The following is a 15,039-nucleotide window of genomic DNA, read 5'->3' as shown; positions in this document are numbered from 1 at the left end:
ATAGGCAACACCTTGCTCCCCTTCTACTCCTGACACCCTTCTACTCCCTGCCACCCTTCTACTCCCTGCCACCCTTCTACTCCCCTACATTGATTTTTTGTATATTACAATGATAGCAATGTAAGAATCACTGAATGTTCTTATTTGTAGCCAAAGTATTATAACATCTTGGTAATTTGAATCTTACTTTTAATGCCCTCCATATTGTTCTCTTTTACAGGTCCTGAAATATGAGTCCTATTTAGATAATCCTCTGTCTAGATTTCTGCTAAAACGGTCACTGGCAAATCAGAAAATTGGTCATTATTTCTTTTGGCATCTAAGGTATAGTAGCTTAAGACTATAAGTTGTTTTGTAAAAATTATCAAATTTATAAAATATTTGCTTCATTGGAAAAGAAATGTGTTTGGGAATATTTGTAGTTGTGGACCTACAGAGTACATGATACATTGATAAGTCGTCATAGGAGTTATGTCTACAAGAGCAAAAATAACTGATAACATCATTGGGAACAACTGAGTATAACTATCTTCATCAAGCAGCCTGCTTTTCCAATAATTGCTGACAGCTAAGCTTGTTACTTGTCTTTACAGAAGACCTACACACAACATCTTAAGTACAAATGATAAATGATAAACTCTAATGTTATGATGGGTTTTTTTTATGGTTATAGGTATCCTAAGTAATTATTAGACCCCCTAAAATTGGCACAGTTTTTTCTCATGAACTTTGCAAAGGGTTTTTGCTGTAGTCTAGTGGAAAGTATTAATTTTGGCTGTAGTCTAGAAGAAAGTATTTTGACTGTTGTATTTTGTTGAAAATGAATACACAATCTATTTCATATCTTGTCGGTTTTTATAACTTTCAAGATATCCTGGTCCATTAATTGGTGAAATGTTTTACTATCTTCTCTTTACTTGGAAAATTAGGTAAAGGTAAAAACTAAAACAAATCCAAAATATAAGAGTCTTATGTTCTAAATGAAATGGAATGAAGGTTGGTATTTTATATCATGGTTATATAATATCTTATGAAGACTGAAGTTACAATTAGTGTCCTTATACATTTGTGATATTTACAAAAATACTTTTGTAGAGAAAATAATAAACATAAGCTACTTGAATATCAGTATCTTGCCCCAAACTCCAGATATGAGTTGATTAAATCTTAGCTATTTTGACTGGCTGAACCTTCAACCTCAACAGGAGGTTGGTTCATAGTAGGTGGTCTGTGATGTCTTCTGGGCAAATACTCTTCATAAGCTTTACTTAGGCTATTATAATCTTCTTATTGGTGTCTCCTTGAAAACCTGATACATTTGGAATACTTGCTTAGCTGTCGTGTATATAAACTGTATCAAGTAAATTAATGAAGACTAGTTGATGAAGTTCATTATTCTTGTGTTTTGTTTTATGATCCTCTTCTTGCTCTTAGGTCAGAGATGCACAAACCCAAAGTCAGCCTGAGATTTGGATTACTCTTGGAAGCCTACTGCCGGTCACTAGGTCCTTATCTCAAGTTAATCCTAAAACAGGTGGAGGCTCTCGATAAACTCACCAAATTATCAGAAACTTTGGAGGAGAGAAAAGATGAGACAAGCAGAGTAAGTCACTTCCATAGCTGCATTGTACTAGGCCGACTCTCCCCTCCTCTCCCCTCCTATCTCCTCCTCTCCACTCTTCTCCCCTCCTCTCCCCGACTCTCCTACCTGGCCTGAGTTTTAATGGTTGTGTGTGATTGTCTAAGGCTGGGGTGGGCAACCTACGGCCCGTGGGCCACATGCGGCCTGCCAGTGATTTTTTTAGGGCCTGTGAGATGTCTCAAGGAAAAGAAAAAAGAAAAATCTGTTTTATATCATCACAACAAACGAGCTAGCTGCTTAGAATTTATCAGCACTATAGGCCTATTATACCCATTAATTATCAACTGTACTGTAATGACATTATGTTTTTGTGAATATAAATTAAGTACACACACCTATTGCGTGAAAGTCCTTGGAATCAAAGGTTTGAAATCAACAGCAGGTCGTTGGTTAGGTGCGGCCAGTCAATTTTTCACTCCTGATATCTGGCCCAGTAATTCAAAAAGGTTGCCCACCCCTGGTCTAAGGTGACTAAACTTTGTTTTGGATGACCAAAGTTCCCTTTATGTGCCCATTTATATAATTTGTGGCTGGTTACCATGCATGTTTGCACTACATCATTTGTGTGCATTGTTTCTATGCGTAGTTACATCATGCATTTTGTGTGTTGTTACTATGCATGGTTACACTGTACAATTTGTTACTATGCATGGTTACATCATGCATTTTGTGTGTTGTTACTATGCATGGTTACACTGTACAATTTGTTACTATGCATGGTTACATCATGCATTTTGTGTGTTGTTACTATGCATGGTTACATCATGCATTTTGTGTGTTGTTACTATGCATGGTTACATCATGCATTTTGTGTGTTTTACTATGCATGGTTACATCATGGATTTTGTGTGTTGTTACTATGTATGGTTACATCATGCATTTTGTGTGTTGTTACTATCCATGCTTACATCATGCATTTTGTGTGTTGTTACTATGCATAGTTACATCATGCATTTTGTGTGTTGTTACTATGCATGGTTACATCATGCATTTTGTGTGTTGTTACTATGTATGGTTACATCATGCATTTTGTGTGTTGTTACTATGCATGGTTACATCATGCATTTTGTGTGTTGTTACTATGCATGGTTACATGATGCATTTTGTGTGTTGTTACTATGCATGGTTACATCATGCATTTTGTGTGTTGTTACTATGCATGGTTACATCATGCATTTTGTGTGTTGTTACTATGCATGGTTACATCATGCATTTTGTGTGTTGTTACTATGCATGGTTACATCATGCATTTTGTGTGTTGTTACTATGCATAGTTACATGATGCATTTTGTGTGTTGTTACTATGTATGGTTACATCATGCATTTTGTGTGTTGTTACTATGCATGGTTACATCATGCATTTTGTGTGTTGTTACTATGCATAGTTACATGATGCATTTTGTGTGTTGTTACTATGCATGGTTACATCATGCATTTTGTGTGTTGTTACTATGCATGGTTACATCATGCATTTTGTGTGTTGTTACTATGCATAGTTACATGATGCATTTTGTGTGTTGTTACTATGTATGGTTACATGATGCATTTTGTGTGTTGTTACTATGCATGGTTACATCATGCATTTTGTGTGTTGTTACTATGCATAGTTACATGATGCATTTTGTGTGTTGTTACTATGCATGGTTACATCATGCATTTTGTGTGTTGTTACTATGCATGGTTACATCATGCATTTTGTGTGTTGTTACTATGCATAGTTACATGATGCATTTTGTGTGTTGTTACTATGCATGGTTACATCATGCATTTTGTGTGTTGTTACTATGCATGGTTACATCATGCATTTTGTGTGTTGTTACTATGCATAGTTACATGATGCATTTTGTGTGTTGTTACTATGTATGGTTACATGATGCATTTTGTGTGTTGTTACTATGCATGGTTACATCATGCATTTTGTGTGTTGTTACTATGCATAGTTACATGATGCATTTTGTGTGTTGTTACTATGCATGGTTACATCATGCATTTTGTGTGTTGTTACTATGCATGGTTACATCATGCATTGTGTGTGTTGTTACTATGCATGGTTACATGATGCATTTTGTGTGTTGTTACTATGCATGGTTACACTGTACGGTTACACTGTATAATTTGTGTATGGTTTCTAAACCTCTTTTGTCAGTCTCTTTATATTGATATCTTTCAGGAGAGAATGAAGTACCTCCACGATCAAATGAAACAAGCAGATTTTAAGGAAACTTTGCAGCATTTCCCTCATCCCCTTGATCCAAGCTTCTCCCTCGGAAAGATGAAGATGGAGGAATGCCGTATTATGTCTTCTGCCAAGCGCCCTCTATGGCTGGTCTGGGAAAACCACGATGTGATGGCGAAAGCGATGTTCAAAGACATGAAAGTGATATTCAAACGTGGGGATGGTTAGTGCACAAAGAAGCGATCAATATGCTAACGTTGGTTCTAAGAGTAGTTATAAACTTGCTCATATTGGTAATATAAAGAGTTGCGAATACTTGTGCTGCACAGTGGTGAATATTGTATGGCTTTGTATTGGTGCATGAAGTGGTGTTCATGTTGGGTGCTGCCGTTGGTGTGGCACATTGATACATACAGTGGTGTTGTACAGTGGTTAACATATTGGATGCTGTCCAATGGTTTATATTGTGTGACTGTGCAATGGTGCATGTCGTAGTGTGTGCAGTGGTTAGCATATTAGGTGCTGTCCAATGGTGTATATTGTGTAACTGTGCATTGGTATGTGATGTGGTGTTGTACAGTGGTAAACATAGGGAGTGCTGTCCAATGGCGTATATCCCCTTACTTAATTTTCTGCCCTCTTTTTTTTGGGTCACCATATTAGGGTTCTTTTGCAGTTATAGTACATGGTTATTCACTATGGCTGTATAAGTTTGCACTAAGGTGATATCTTTTTTTCACAGTGGTGTAATATATTGAATGAGGGCTTTATTTAGTTTTGACTAGAGCCACATAGATTTGTGCTAGCTTTACATACTATTGCACTTGCCAGATGTAATATCTACTAGTTATGATGTAAGTTTGTACGATTGCTGTGTAATTTGGTTATGAAACCAGTAATTCTTTGTAACATTGTTTGTGTAGCTTGTGGGATCAACTCTGTGACCAAGAAATAATTCTGTATAAATCATGCTTGTCTCAAGGACTTTAAAGATGGCTCATTTGTTTTTGTTTCCACAGACTTGAGGCAAGATATGCTGACACTCCAAATGATACAACTTATGGACTCTCTCTGGCAAAGAGATGGCTTAGATTTAAAGTAAGACTAAAGCATTACTCTAATTACTGGAGTAAAACCTGTCATTTTGTAGAAATGTAGTCAAATTTTGTCAGTAGTTAGATTCATAATTCAATCGGGTCATCTCATAATCAGAAACCATCTTCTTTAGTGTTCTCTAATATCAAAGCCCAAAGTTAGAGGAGATGTATCTTTGATCCAGGGCCCCCAAACTCCCTCTAACTCACAAATCACTAGTTGAGAGAATACACACTATGATGTGATTATACTCAGTTACACATTTAAGCATTGCTGTTACTGACTGCACCATGTTTCTGAATAAAAGTAAAAATAGCCCTTGAACCACAGTCATGTCTCCTCGATCATTTTAGTAACAACTTGGACTTTGTTAAAGTAGACAGCTCTGACTAAATACGTGTTGCTGCTGAAAGTCACTCTGGTTTTTATTATCATGATGGGTTGATATTCCTGGCTGTGATTCCTTTCTCTATGACAGGATGATTCCATATCGATGTTTAGCCACGGGTAACATGACAGGACTGATTGAGGTGGTGAGGAATTCAGCCACCATCTATGACATACAACACAAGGCAGGTATCATGAGCACATTACAGCTCAAGAGTGGAGTTTTACATCAGTGGATCAAGGAGAAAAACAAAGGGGAACAGTAAGTGAACTAACTCTAGTGTAGTATTCAAAGTTTTTAATGTTGGTTGTTTAATCCGGGTTGATTATCAGATTCTTAGAACTGAATGTCAACCATTATGGTAGTTTTGTTATGTTTGAAAACTCATCTCCCATTCTTGACCAGTGGGAGAGGTGGATAGAGCATGCTTGAATTCAAATTAAAAAAGAAAGGGTGAAATATTTATCAAATATCAGCTGGCAATACATGGACTCAAGAAGGGTTTTTGATTCGTTGCTGGAGGCAGAAGGAATATGTTTGATGGTGAGGGGGTGTGTGTGTATGTGCGTGTGTATGTGCATGTGACACTTGTTGTAAACACCGTAACTCAAAACGTTCATTGCGGATCAACATTATACTTGGAATGTGGATACATTCTTATTGCATACAACAACCCTATTCTCTCTCCCTTTCTCTAGGTATGACATTGCCATTGATACGTTTACAAGATCCTGTGCTGGATACTGTGTAGCAACCTTCATCTTAGGTATTGGGGATCGCCACAATGACAATATCATGGTCACAGAAGCTGGTCAGGTAATACCATTAATCGTGATGACTCATATCTGTTTGATGAAGAAAGGATTAGGTGAAGGAGGAGGAGGGGGGGTGGGGGATGTGGTAGTATCTGTAATAGTAATCAACTCTAGCAATTGTATTCAAAATAGACAGGTCAGCATACAGTTCCATCTATACTACCTTGTTTTAGTTATGCTTGTAATGGCCGGTTTCCCATCACACACCAATATGAGATCAGTAGAATATATTGTTTAGTTGCATCAATGTCACCACAGATTAAAGTCATGTATCAAGCCTGTATCGTAGCAGAGGTTTAAGAGTATAATCCAGATGAAAGTTGCTGACAAGGTGAATGTGGCTTATGACCATCTCTTCCCATAAATCCATCATAGGTTGGCTTGCAGAAGGTGTGTGGACACCCGGTCCTGCCCCTTTTCCCTTCCCTCCCCTAGGCCCCCCCCACACCATATCATAGGTTGGCTTGCCAAAGGGATTTAAGCTTACCCTTGAAATCTATTTATTTTGTATTTTTTCATGGAGTGAATTGTGGAAATCCTTGTAAATTTAACCTTCATTTTATTATCAGATCTTTCACATTGACTTTGGTCATTTCTTGGGTCACATGAAAAAGAAATATGGCATCAAAAGAGAGAGGGTTCCATTCGTCTTGACAGAAGATTTCTTGAAAGTCATCACCAAAGGCAATGATATTAACAAGAGTGATGATTTTAAGAAGTGAGTATGAATCATAAATTTACGAGAGATGACATGTTGTTCTCTTGGGTGAGGACAATTTTACAGAACTTTCTGGTGACAAACAATAAGTGAAACTTATATTGAATAGAAACATGTCCCACACTGCTAGCTGAAAACTCTCATCTCAATATCTTGTCTGTAACTCCAGATATGGTTAATTGAATGGAACCTTCTTTGACTGGCTGAGCCTTTAAATACTCCAGGAAGTGGTGTCTTCTGGGTAAATGTCATTCAATAGCTTAACTGAGGCCATTATAATCTTCTTGTCGGTTTATCCTTGAAGCGTGATAAATTTGAAATGTTTCCTTAGCTGTACTTAGAATTTCATCCAAAATTGTATCATTTTGAAATGTGAAAAATTTATATGTTTGAGATACATAATGCTATGAGGATGTGGTTTTTTGCCTAAAGATTAAGAAAATGTCATGCAATTTTGCTAAGCAATCAACTTTTAATAAGACTTTGTCCCTAGAAAAATATTAAAATCTTTCTTTAATATATAGGATCTAGTTTGCAAAGATAACATTTTATAATAAATATTCAATGAATCAAGTCGAAGAAATGTGTTTTCCCTTTTTTCTTTCTTGATATAAACAAAAATTACGAAAATTAAAGCTTTTGATGGCAAACTATGATTATTGTCTGTTTCAGTAAGCTGTTTAGGTCAATGTTTATTAGTCAGGGTACCTGTTTCAGTAACCTGTTTAGGTCGATGTTTATTATGTCAGAGTGCCTGTTTCAGTAACCTGGTTAGGTCAATGTTTATTAATCAGGGTGCCTGTTTCAGTAACCTGGTTAGGTCAATGTTTATTAATCAGGGTGCCTGTTTCAGTAACCTGGTTAGGTCAATGTTTATTAATCAGGGTGCCTGTTTCAGTAACCTGGTTAGGTCAATGTTTATGAATCAGGGTGCCTGTTTCAGTAACCTGGTTAGGTCAATGTTTATTAATCAGGGTGCCTGTTTCAGTAACCTGGTTAGGTCGATGTTTATTAATCAGGGTACCTGTTTCAGTAACCTGGTTAGGTCAATGTTTATTCGGGGTGCCTGTTTCAATAACCTGGTTAGGTCAATATTTATTAGTCAGGGTGCCTGTTTCAGTAACCTGGTTAGGTCAATGTTTATTAGTCAGGGTGCCTGTTTCATTAACCTGGTTAGGTCAATGTTTATTAATCAGGGTGCCTGGAGCCTACCATGTTTGTAACATAGCAAATGAGAAAGGCTAATGGTACATTATGTCTGTGTCCCTTACCTTCTGTGTGTATGACCTGCCCTATGGTGACACCTAAGTGATTTTTCCATCTTATGCTCAGATTCCAGCAGCTATGTTACCAGGCCTACCTTCTGCTTCATCGCCATGCCAACCTCTTTATCAGTCTCTTCACGCTGATGCTTGCCACCGAAATCCCTGAGCTGCAATCCATTGACGACATCTCGTACCTTCAGAAGACGCTGGCTGTCGAGAAGGATGACGATGAAGCATTGGAGTATTTTGCCAAGCAGTTGAATGATGCCCATGGTGGAGGCTGGTTCACCAAGATGGACTGGTTATGTCACGCCCTAAAACATGGTATATGAGGGAGCAGGTTCACAAGGATGGACTGGTTATGTCACGCCCTAAAACATGGATGGACTATGAGGCTGCTGGTTCACAAGGATGGACTGGTTATGTCACGCCCTAAAACATGGACTATGAGGCAACTGGATGGACTGGTTATGTCACGCCCTAAAACATGGTATATGAAGCAGATGGTTCACGAAGTTGAACTGGTTATGCCCCCACCCCCCATGATATCCCCCACCCCGATGTATGACACACTCTCCTTAGGGTCTGGTACTTCTTGCGTTAATTGTCCTAAAGTTTAAAATCTGATCAACATTTGAAAGTCTTCTTATTTGTTTGATAGTGTCATGTTCAAGTCATGGCGGATCACTCTATGACTCATCAGAAATATTACAATATGTATTACTGCCTCATGACAATGGTATTGTCCAGTGATAGGTAATATGACAATTCTATGGAAAATAAAATACTTGATATTACAAATATGTTATTAATTAGACTCAAATCATGATTGACTGACCGTATTTCATTTCTGACTTCATCATCCATACCTTGCTACAGTAAAGGAGTCTAGTGTGTGGTCTGTGATGTTACCAGGGCATGTTATCTGTGTTTGTTTGTCCTCTGGGATTGTACCTTTCCGTGGAAAGGTGGTCCTTTGGTGGTACTCCGTTTGTAAAGTGGTCCATTGGATAGTACTTCATTGTGGTCTATGTAGATAGTGGGAGTCGGGACCTGTTGAAGGTGGTTTGTGTAGAATGTTTGCATAATAGTCAAGGAACTATGAACATTGGATTTAAATTTTCAGAGCATTGTGTCTCTTACGATGAATTATTAGTACATTACCCAGAAAATAAGACAACAAGTACTGCTTCCAGCTATGATAAGATCACTCACTCTGTTGCTGCCAGGTACAATTCCTAAACTACAACAAATTCTTCCGATGTGGAGAAATCCTATCGTAGTGACTTGAGGGACCTGAGCATCCTCTCTCATTCAGTATTAATCCATTTATCCTTTTGTTTGCTAAGTCTTAACGGCAGATTGAATCAGCCATTACCAAACAAATTACTGCCATCAGAAGTCAAATGCACAGGCAACATTGTAGTTGTGCATGTGTGAATTTAATCTCAATGTCTGCATGAGTGAATGTTTGCAGTAAAGGGAAAAATGCTTTCAGGTACTATCTCTGTCTCAGCGTAATGTCTTTCCTGAATTTTAAATTATCATTTCTAAGAAATAAATAAAGAATCATGTTTTATATCATTGGGTGTGATAATAATTGTTATGATGATATCCACTTTTTATCTTTCCTAGGAATTTACAATATTTTTATTATTGACATTTGACCCAAATAAGAAAAGTGTCAAACTGACATTGTGCACTTCTATCACACATGGTGTCATGTATGGTATTCATACCATCATTTCACACATGGTTCCATGTATGGTATTCATTTCACACATGGTGTCATGTATGGTATTCATATTGTCATTTCACACATGGTGCCATGTATGGTATTCATATTGTCATTTCACACATGGTGCCATGTATGGTATTCATATTGTCATTTCAGTATTCCTTTTCTTGGGAACAAATTTAACCTTGAAATCAACAGCAATGATGAATATTCACATGTTATGTATTTTTGTTATGTAATTATAAAGTATTTAAAAGTCAAAGGTACTAGAAATAATTTTTTGGTTTGATCAACTTTAAAATGTTGAAGCTTTTAATTTTTAGTTTTATAAGCGGGTTATCCTGGCATGGAGAAGCAAGATATTTGGTAGTGCTCTCAGTTCAATGACCAGAATGATAAAATAGGAATGGTAAGCTAGGAAAACTGTTAATGATTTGCAGAGCAATTAATGAGGTGAATTTTATCAATAAATACAAACAATGTTTAACTATGCTTAAATTGTCCAAAAATTGCGATGCATATGCTCTGTAGTTTGGGCATTTAGGAAACTTGTAAGAGATTGATACATATCTGTGTGGTTTAGTGTCATATCATATTACAAATGGTATGCATAAGGTATTAAACAGTCACTTCAATATAATGTATACATGTCTTTGTAGAGCTTAATAGTCAGTAAAGCACATTGTTGACAGTGTTAAGCAGTCTCTGTAGTACATGGTAAGTGTTCATATATTACTAATCAGTAACTGAACACTGCATGTGCTTATATATTGGGTAACAGTCCTCTGTACAACACAGATAGTTAACATGTTGTGTTAAACAGTAACTCTTGCACATGGTAACTGTTCATATAGTGTTAACAGCCCTCTACATTTAGATATTGCATCACACAGTTATCATATAACATAGTGTTAAAGTATTCAACAGTGTTTACACCTCACAGTAAAACCCAGATAGTGTGTTGCAATGACAATAGAAGGTCCATAAATCTGTTTTTACATGAAAGTCCATTTATTGAAAGATTGACATGTGCTGACAATGTTTACTGAATATCAGGACAAAGATAATATATATATTGTATATATTATACCCAAGTAAACCAACTGTTCAACACATTAAGGATAGCTTTAAGCTTTCGTGTTGATTTACAATTGGATATTTTGAGCTTGCTAAAAATCCAGCCAATATTTTGCAGCGCTTGTATCCATTATGGCTACGTCTTCATAAACCACTTGTATTCATCAGTTGTATATCAGGCCTATATCTTAAAAGTTAGTACCTTGAACTTGGACAGTTAGCATGCAAATGATCTCTACTTATGAGCTAAATATAGTATCATTACAAGGCAATGACGCAGGACTAAATCACTTCTTTCCCGAGATCGTTGAGGCAGCCTTGTAACCATCCACAAAATCAGGTCGGTTTGGTGTAGGTCAATCAAAGAACAACAAAAAGCCACTTTCTTTGCAATGGACAGAATTATTCATAAATCAAGGGCTGGAACTCATGAGAAATAGCTTTATGTCAGTATTCATATGAAATATCCTACAAATTCAATATGAAAAAAAGTTTCTTATGCTTTAGTATGGTCTATAGCCTGTACTAGGTACCTGTCCACATCTGTGTTAATTAATATGATGTTTAATTTCATATTAATGGAAAAGATAAATTTCTTGCACTTCTATATAATACGAAAAAACCCATATAAGGAACAAAAAAGAAAACTACATGCTAAAGATGAATTATTTCACAGATGAACTTGGAGTAAGCTACAAAGTTACTTCTTGAATTAAGAATAACATGGACTTTGGTCCATTTTATTGTGATTTTGGTATGAAGATAGGAACCTTAATTCAGATGAATGGGTGTGTAAGGCTTGTGGTTTCCCTACCTTTTAAACTCTTAGAAAGGTTTTGTGGCATTGAATGGAAGATGTGTTCAAAAATAGTCTACAAAATACTCTTCTATTCTGTTTTATCATATGTGGTATTTTAGTTTCCATAAAAAAAATAAGGTAATACTTTATTTACCAATCTTTATATGTAATAGTCCAAGATAAATTTGATTGCTGGTAATATTTCTCCAACTAAATGTTAATGAAAGTCCCTTGTTTTATAGATTCAAGTAACTCAACCAAAAGATGTTCCTTAAACTTCATGTGAACAACATTGAGTACCATTGACAAATCTGTACTTCATTGTGGACAAGACATGGCTTTAATGCTTTGTTTCCATATTACGTTTTGTGTTGCATCTGAGGAACTGACCTAATGACCTGTGTATTAGACTAAGTCATCCAGCCACTTTATTTGATGAACTTAAGCTGTTTCAAGAATCATCTTTCAAATGATAAAAGTATTATTGACATACACCTTGGACTGCTGGCAGTGGTGTTTAAATGTCTACAAAAGGTTACTACTCTAAGAAGGTTAAAGCCTCTGTTTGCTACCCTTTAATGTAACAGAATCAGTAAATCGATGTTCAAGGACAGTCATGGAGGCAATTCATCACAGTTCCATTTCAACTTTCAAAGTGATGTTAGTCTGGCGTTAGGGAAGTATTACGTCTAACATACCAGTATCAGCTCAACAAGATATAACATGCACTTTTGATTTATGGTTAAGCAGCACATTCAGTGTCCCAGCAAATGACTCTTAATGAGGAATATTTACCATCGCTCTGTGGCTAGCTTTAGCTAAAAGCTTTCACGGAAATAATTTGTGCAGTGAAATTTTGTTTTACAGTTTCTGATCTAGCTATTTGTTACGTCTGTACATAACCACAGCACTAGCAATGTAAGTAGTAGTATGTTGTTCTGCTTATATTCCCTTCAATGATCTGTGAATTGCAGTGAGCATTATAAATGTGAATCAAAGTGAACACAGTATGTGAATTACAGTGAGCTTAACATGTGAAGTATAGTGAACACTATGTGAATTACAGTGAGCTGAACATGTGAAGTATAGTTATCACTGTATGTGAATTACAGTGAGCATAATGTGAAGTATAGAGAACACTATGTGAATTAAAGTGAGCACTAATGTGAAGTATAGTGGTCACTGTGTGTGAATTACAGTGGGCACTAATGTGAATCATAGTGTGCATTGAAGACTGTTTGAACTTTAGTGAGCACTATATGTGAATTACAGTGAGCATTGTATGTGAATCAGAGTGCACATTACATTTTAATTACAGTGAGCATTATATTTTAATCATAGTGAGCACTATAGGTGAATTATAATGAGCACTACATTTAAAGTTTAGTGAGCATTTATAGTGAGCATTACATGTGAATTATAATGAGCACTATTTGAAGTGATAGAGATTAATATGTTGAAATCCTAGTGAGCACTATCACAAAGTGAGAGTGAGAACTAAGTTATTTTGAGTAGTACATGTGAATTATAGGGAAGACTGTTAACTGTGGTGTTCACTATCAGAATATTGGACGCACATGTGAACTAGTACACACTATGTTAAGTATAGTGAGCACTGTCTGTAAATGTGCAAGCAACAGGCTGTAAAATACCGAACTAAAACAATAATCTCAGACGTTAGTTTATATATCGGTGAAGGGTTTCATGGTGCATTATGGGCTCTGGGCTAAAACATATTAACAACATATTGCAACTAAAACATTTGTAAAAACACTTATCCAGAACTGTTATTGATTTGATTGTAAACCATATAAGTAAAGGGCCATTTCTTTATGAATCCAATTTAAATTATCAATTTTCTTTATAAGTTGCACTATTAGTTGTTAGCAGCAACAGATAGGTGAAACTGAACTGAAGTATTAATTTTTCCTTAATTTAAGGCTGGTTGGGTGAAGAAAGCGTATTTCGTCGCCAATTGATATGTCGTAATCATGTTGTCAATGAAATTGAGGTCAAAGTCTCAACCACAATTCATATACTTTTGTAAAATGCTGGACCTTTTCAAACAACCCTGTGAGGTTTAGCTTCTTCATATTATTTAAAGACATGCATATCATTAGCATATCATTAACCTATATTACCATGAAATTAACATTAACTTTGCAAGTCCTTTAAGATCTAATCCATACAACCATCAATTCATATCTTTCTTTCCATCGATTCTGAATCACTCTATCTGCTACTAATGTTTCTCTATTTTGTAATCAGTTTCTATGGTTACATAGAAAGCAGGTCATCTTATTCGCATCTTGCTTGTTCATGCTCTTTTCTCTAAAACATGAGCAGTTGGAATATTAATCAGGATTAGTGTCTTGCAAACCATGAATCTGAATCAATCAGTACAAACTACAACATCTGCCAGCATATTACAGGCAATATACATTTAAAAACTTGATGCCTGTTGACATTAATGTACATGTACTAATTGACTTCCGTACAGACATAGTTTGCTATTGCCTTTATGGATGGACTAATATTCCTATTTTAATTTTTATCAATAAACCACCAAAACTCATTTAAGTTACATTGAAGGTTTTCAAATTGATAATTAAATAGGGCTATGGGCTGTTGGATCTTTCTGGCCTTTAAATCACTCAGAATTTGTTTGTGTCCTTTACATGACTCATGTGTGTTCCATTACAGTCAGAGGGTGAAGTCTTTGTTTTACTGAAATGAGGAAAGAATGAAGAGGGGTATGAGGTGGGTCCTGAGGGGGAGGGGAGGGGGGCAAGGGTGCTTCTAATTTTAGTCAATCTTCATGATAAATCTTTCCTTTTTAGCCAAAGAACAAATATTTTATCATCTGTACTGGGTCTGATTGGTGTATTTAGTTGTTTACATAAAAGCTGGTTTGGTAGATTCTTTATTCATCTCACAGAACTATTTAACTACCTCTAGGCTTCAGCAGTGTAAATGTCGCAAAGTTGTCATGTCTTCATGTTAGTAAATGTTCAGTGTTGTAAAAAAGACAGAGTAAAGTCTATTTAAGAAAATAAATGGAAAACACACAAGTCACTCCTTTACTGTTTATCCTTTTATAGTGTAACATCATGAGTTTCTGATTAATGTAGACACTACATTGATTTGATGTTTCTGCTTGGATCTGGTATGGTCCGGTCTATATTAAGAAGCTATGTTTCATTGGAATCAAATTTCATAATAGAACTGTCATTGTTAAGACTATTTGCGTCAATTGTCCGATAACAAACCTGCTTGTCCGATAACAAACCTGATTGTCCCTTTAACTTTGATAAGTGTCTTGTTTA

General features: G+C 36.1%; 1 protein-coding gene across 2 annotated transcripts in view; it reads left to right on the top strand.

Annotated features, from left to right (window-relative positions):
- The window catches only part of LOC139976304 (phosphatidylinositol 4,5-bisphosphate 3-kinase catalytic subunit alpha isoform-like), a 35,866-nt gene extending 21,078 nt beyond the window's left edge, over positions 1–14,788 (top strand). For both annotated transcript variants that reach the window (XM_071984963.1, XM_071984964.1), the window contains 8 exons: positions 221–324; positions 1,435–1,603; positions 3,813–4,041; positions 4,838–4,916; positions 5,392–5,562; positions 6,000–6,117; positions 6,686–6,834; positions 8,167–14,788. In XM_071984963.1, coding sequence (XP_071841064.1) covers positions 221–324; positions 1,435–1,603; positions 3,813–4,041; positions 4,838–4,916; positions 5,392–5,562; positions 6,000–6,117; positions 6,686–6,834; positions 8,167–8,431 — 1,284 coding nt within the window. In that variant the 3' untranslated portion in view covers positions 8,432–14,788. The remainder of the gene's footprint in view (positions 1–220; positions 325–1,434; positions 1,604–3,812; positions 4,042–4,837; positions 4,917–5,391; positions 5,563–5,999; positions 6,118–6,685; positions 6,835–8,166) is intronic.
- The last annotated feature ends 251 nt before the right edge of the window (positions 14,789–15,039 follow it).

Source organism: Apostichopus japonicus, chromosome 11 (genome assembly GCF_037975245.1).
Source record: "Apostichopus japonicus isolate 1M-3 chromosome 11, ASM3797524v1, whole genome shotgun sequence".
NCBI lineage: Eukaryota > Metazoa > Echinodermata > Holothuroidea > Aspidochirotida > Stichopodidae > Apostichopus > Apostichopus japonicus.
The sequence above is the reverse complement of the archived record's forward strand: the minus strand, read 5'-3'. Positions and strand labels throughout refer to the sequence as shown.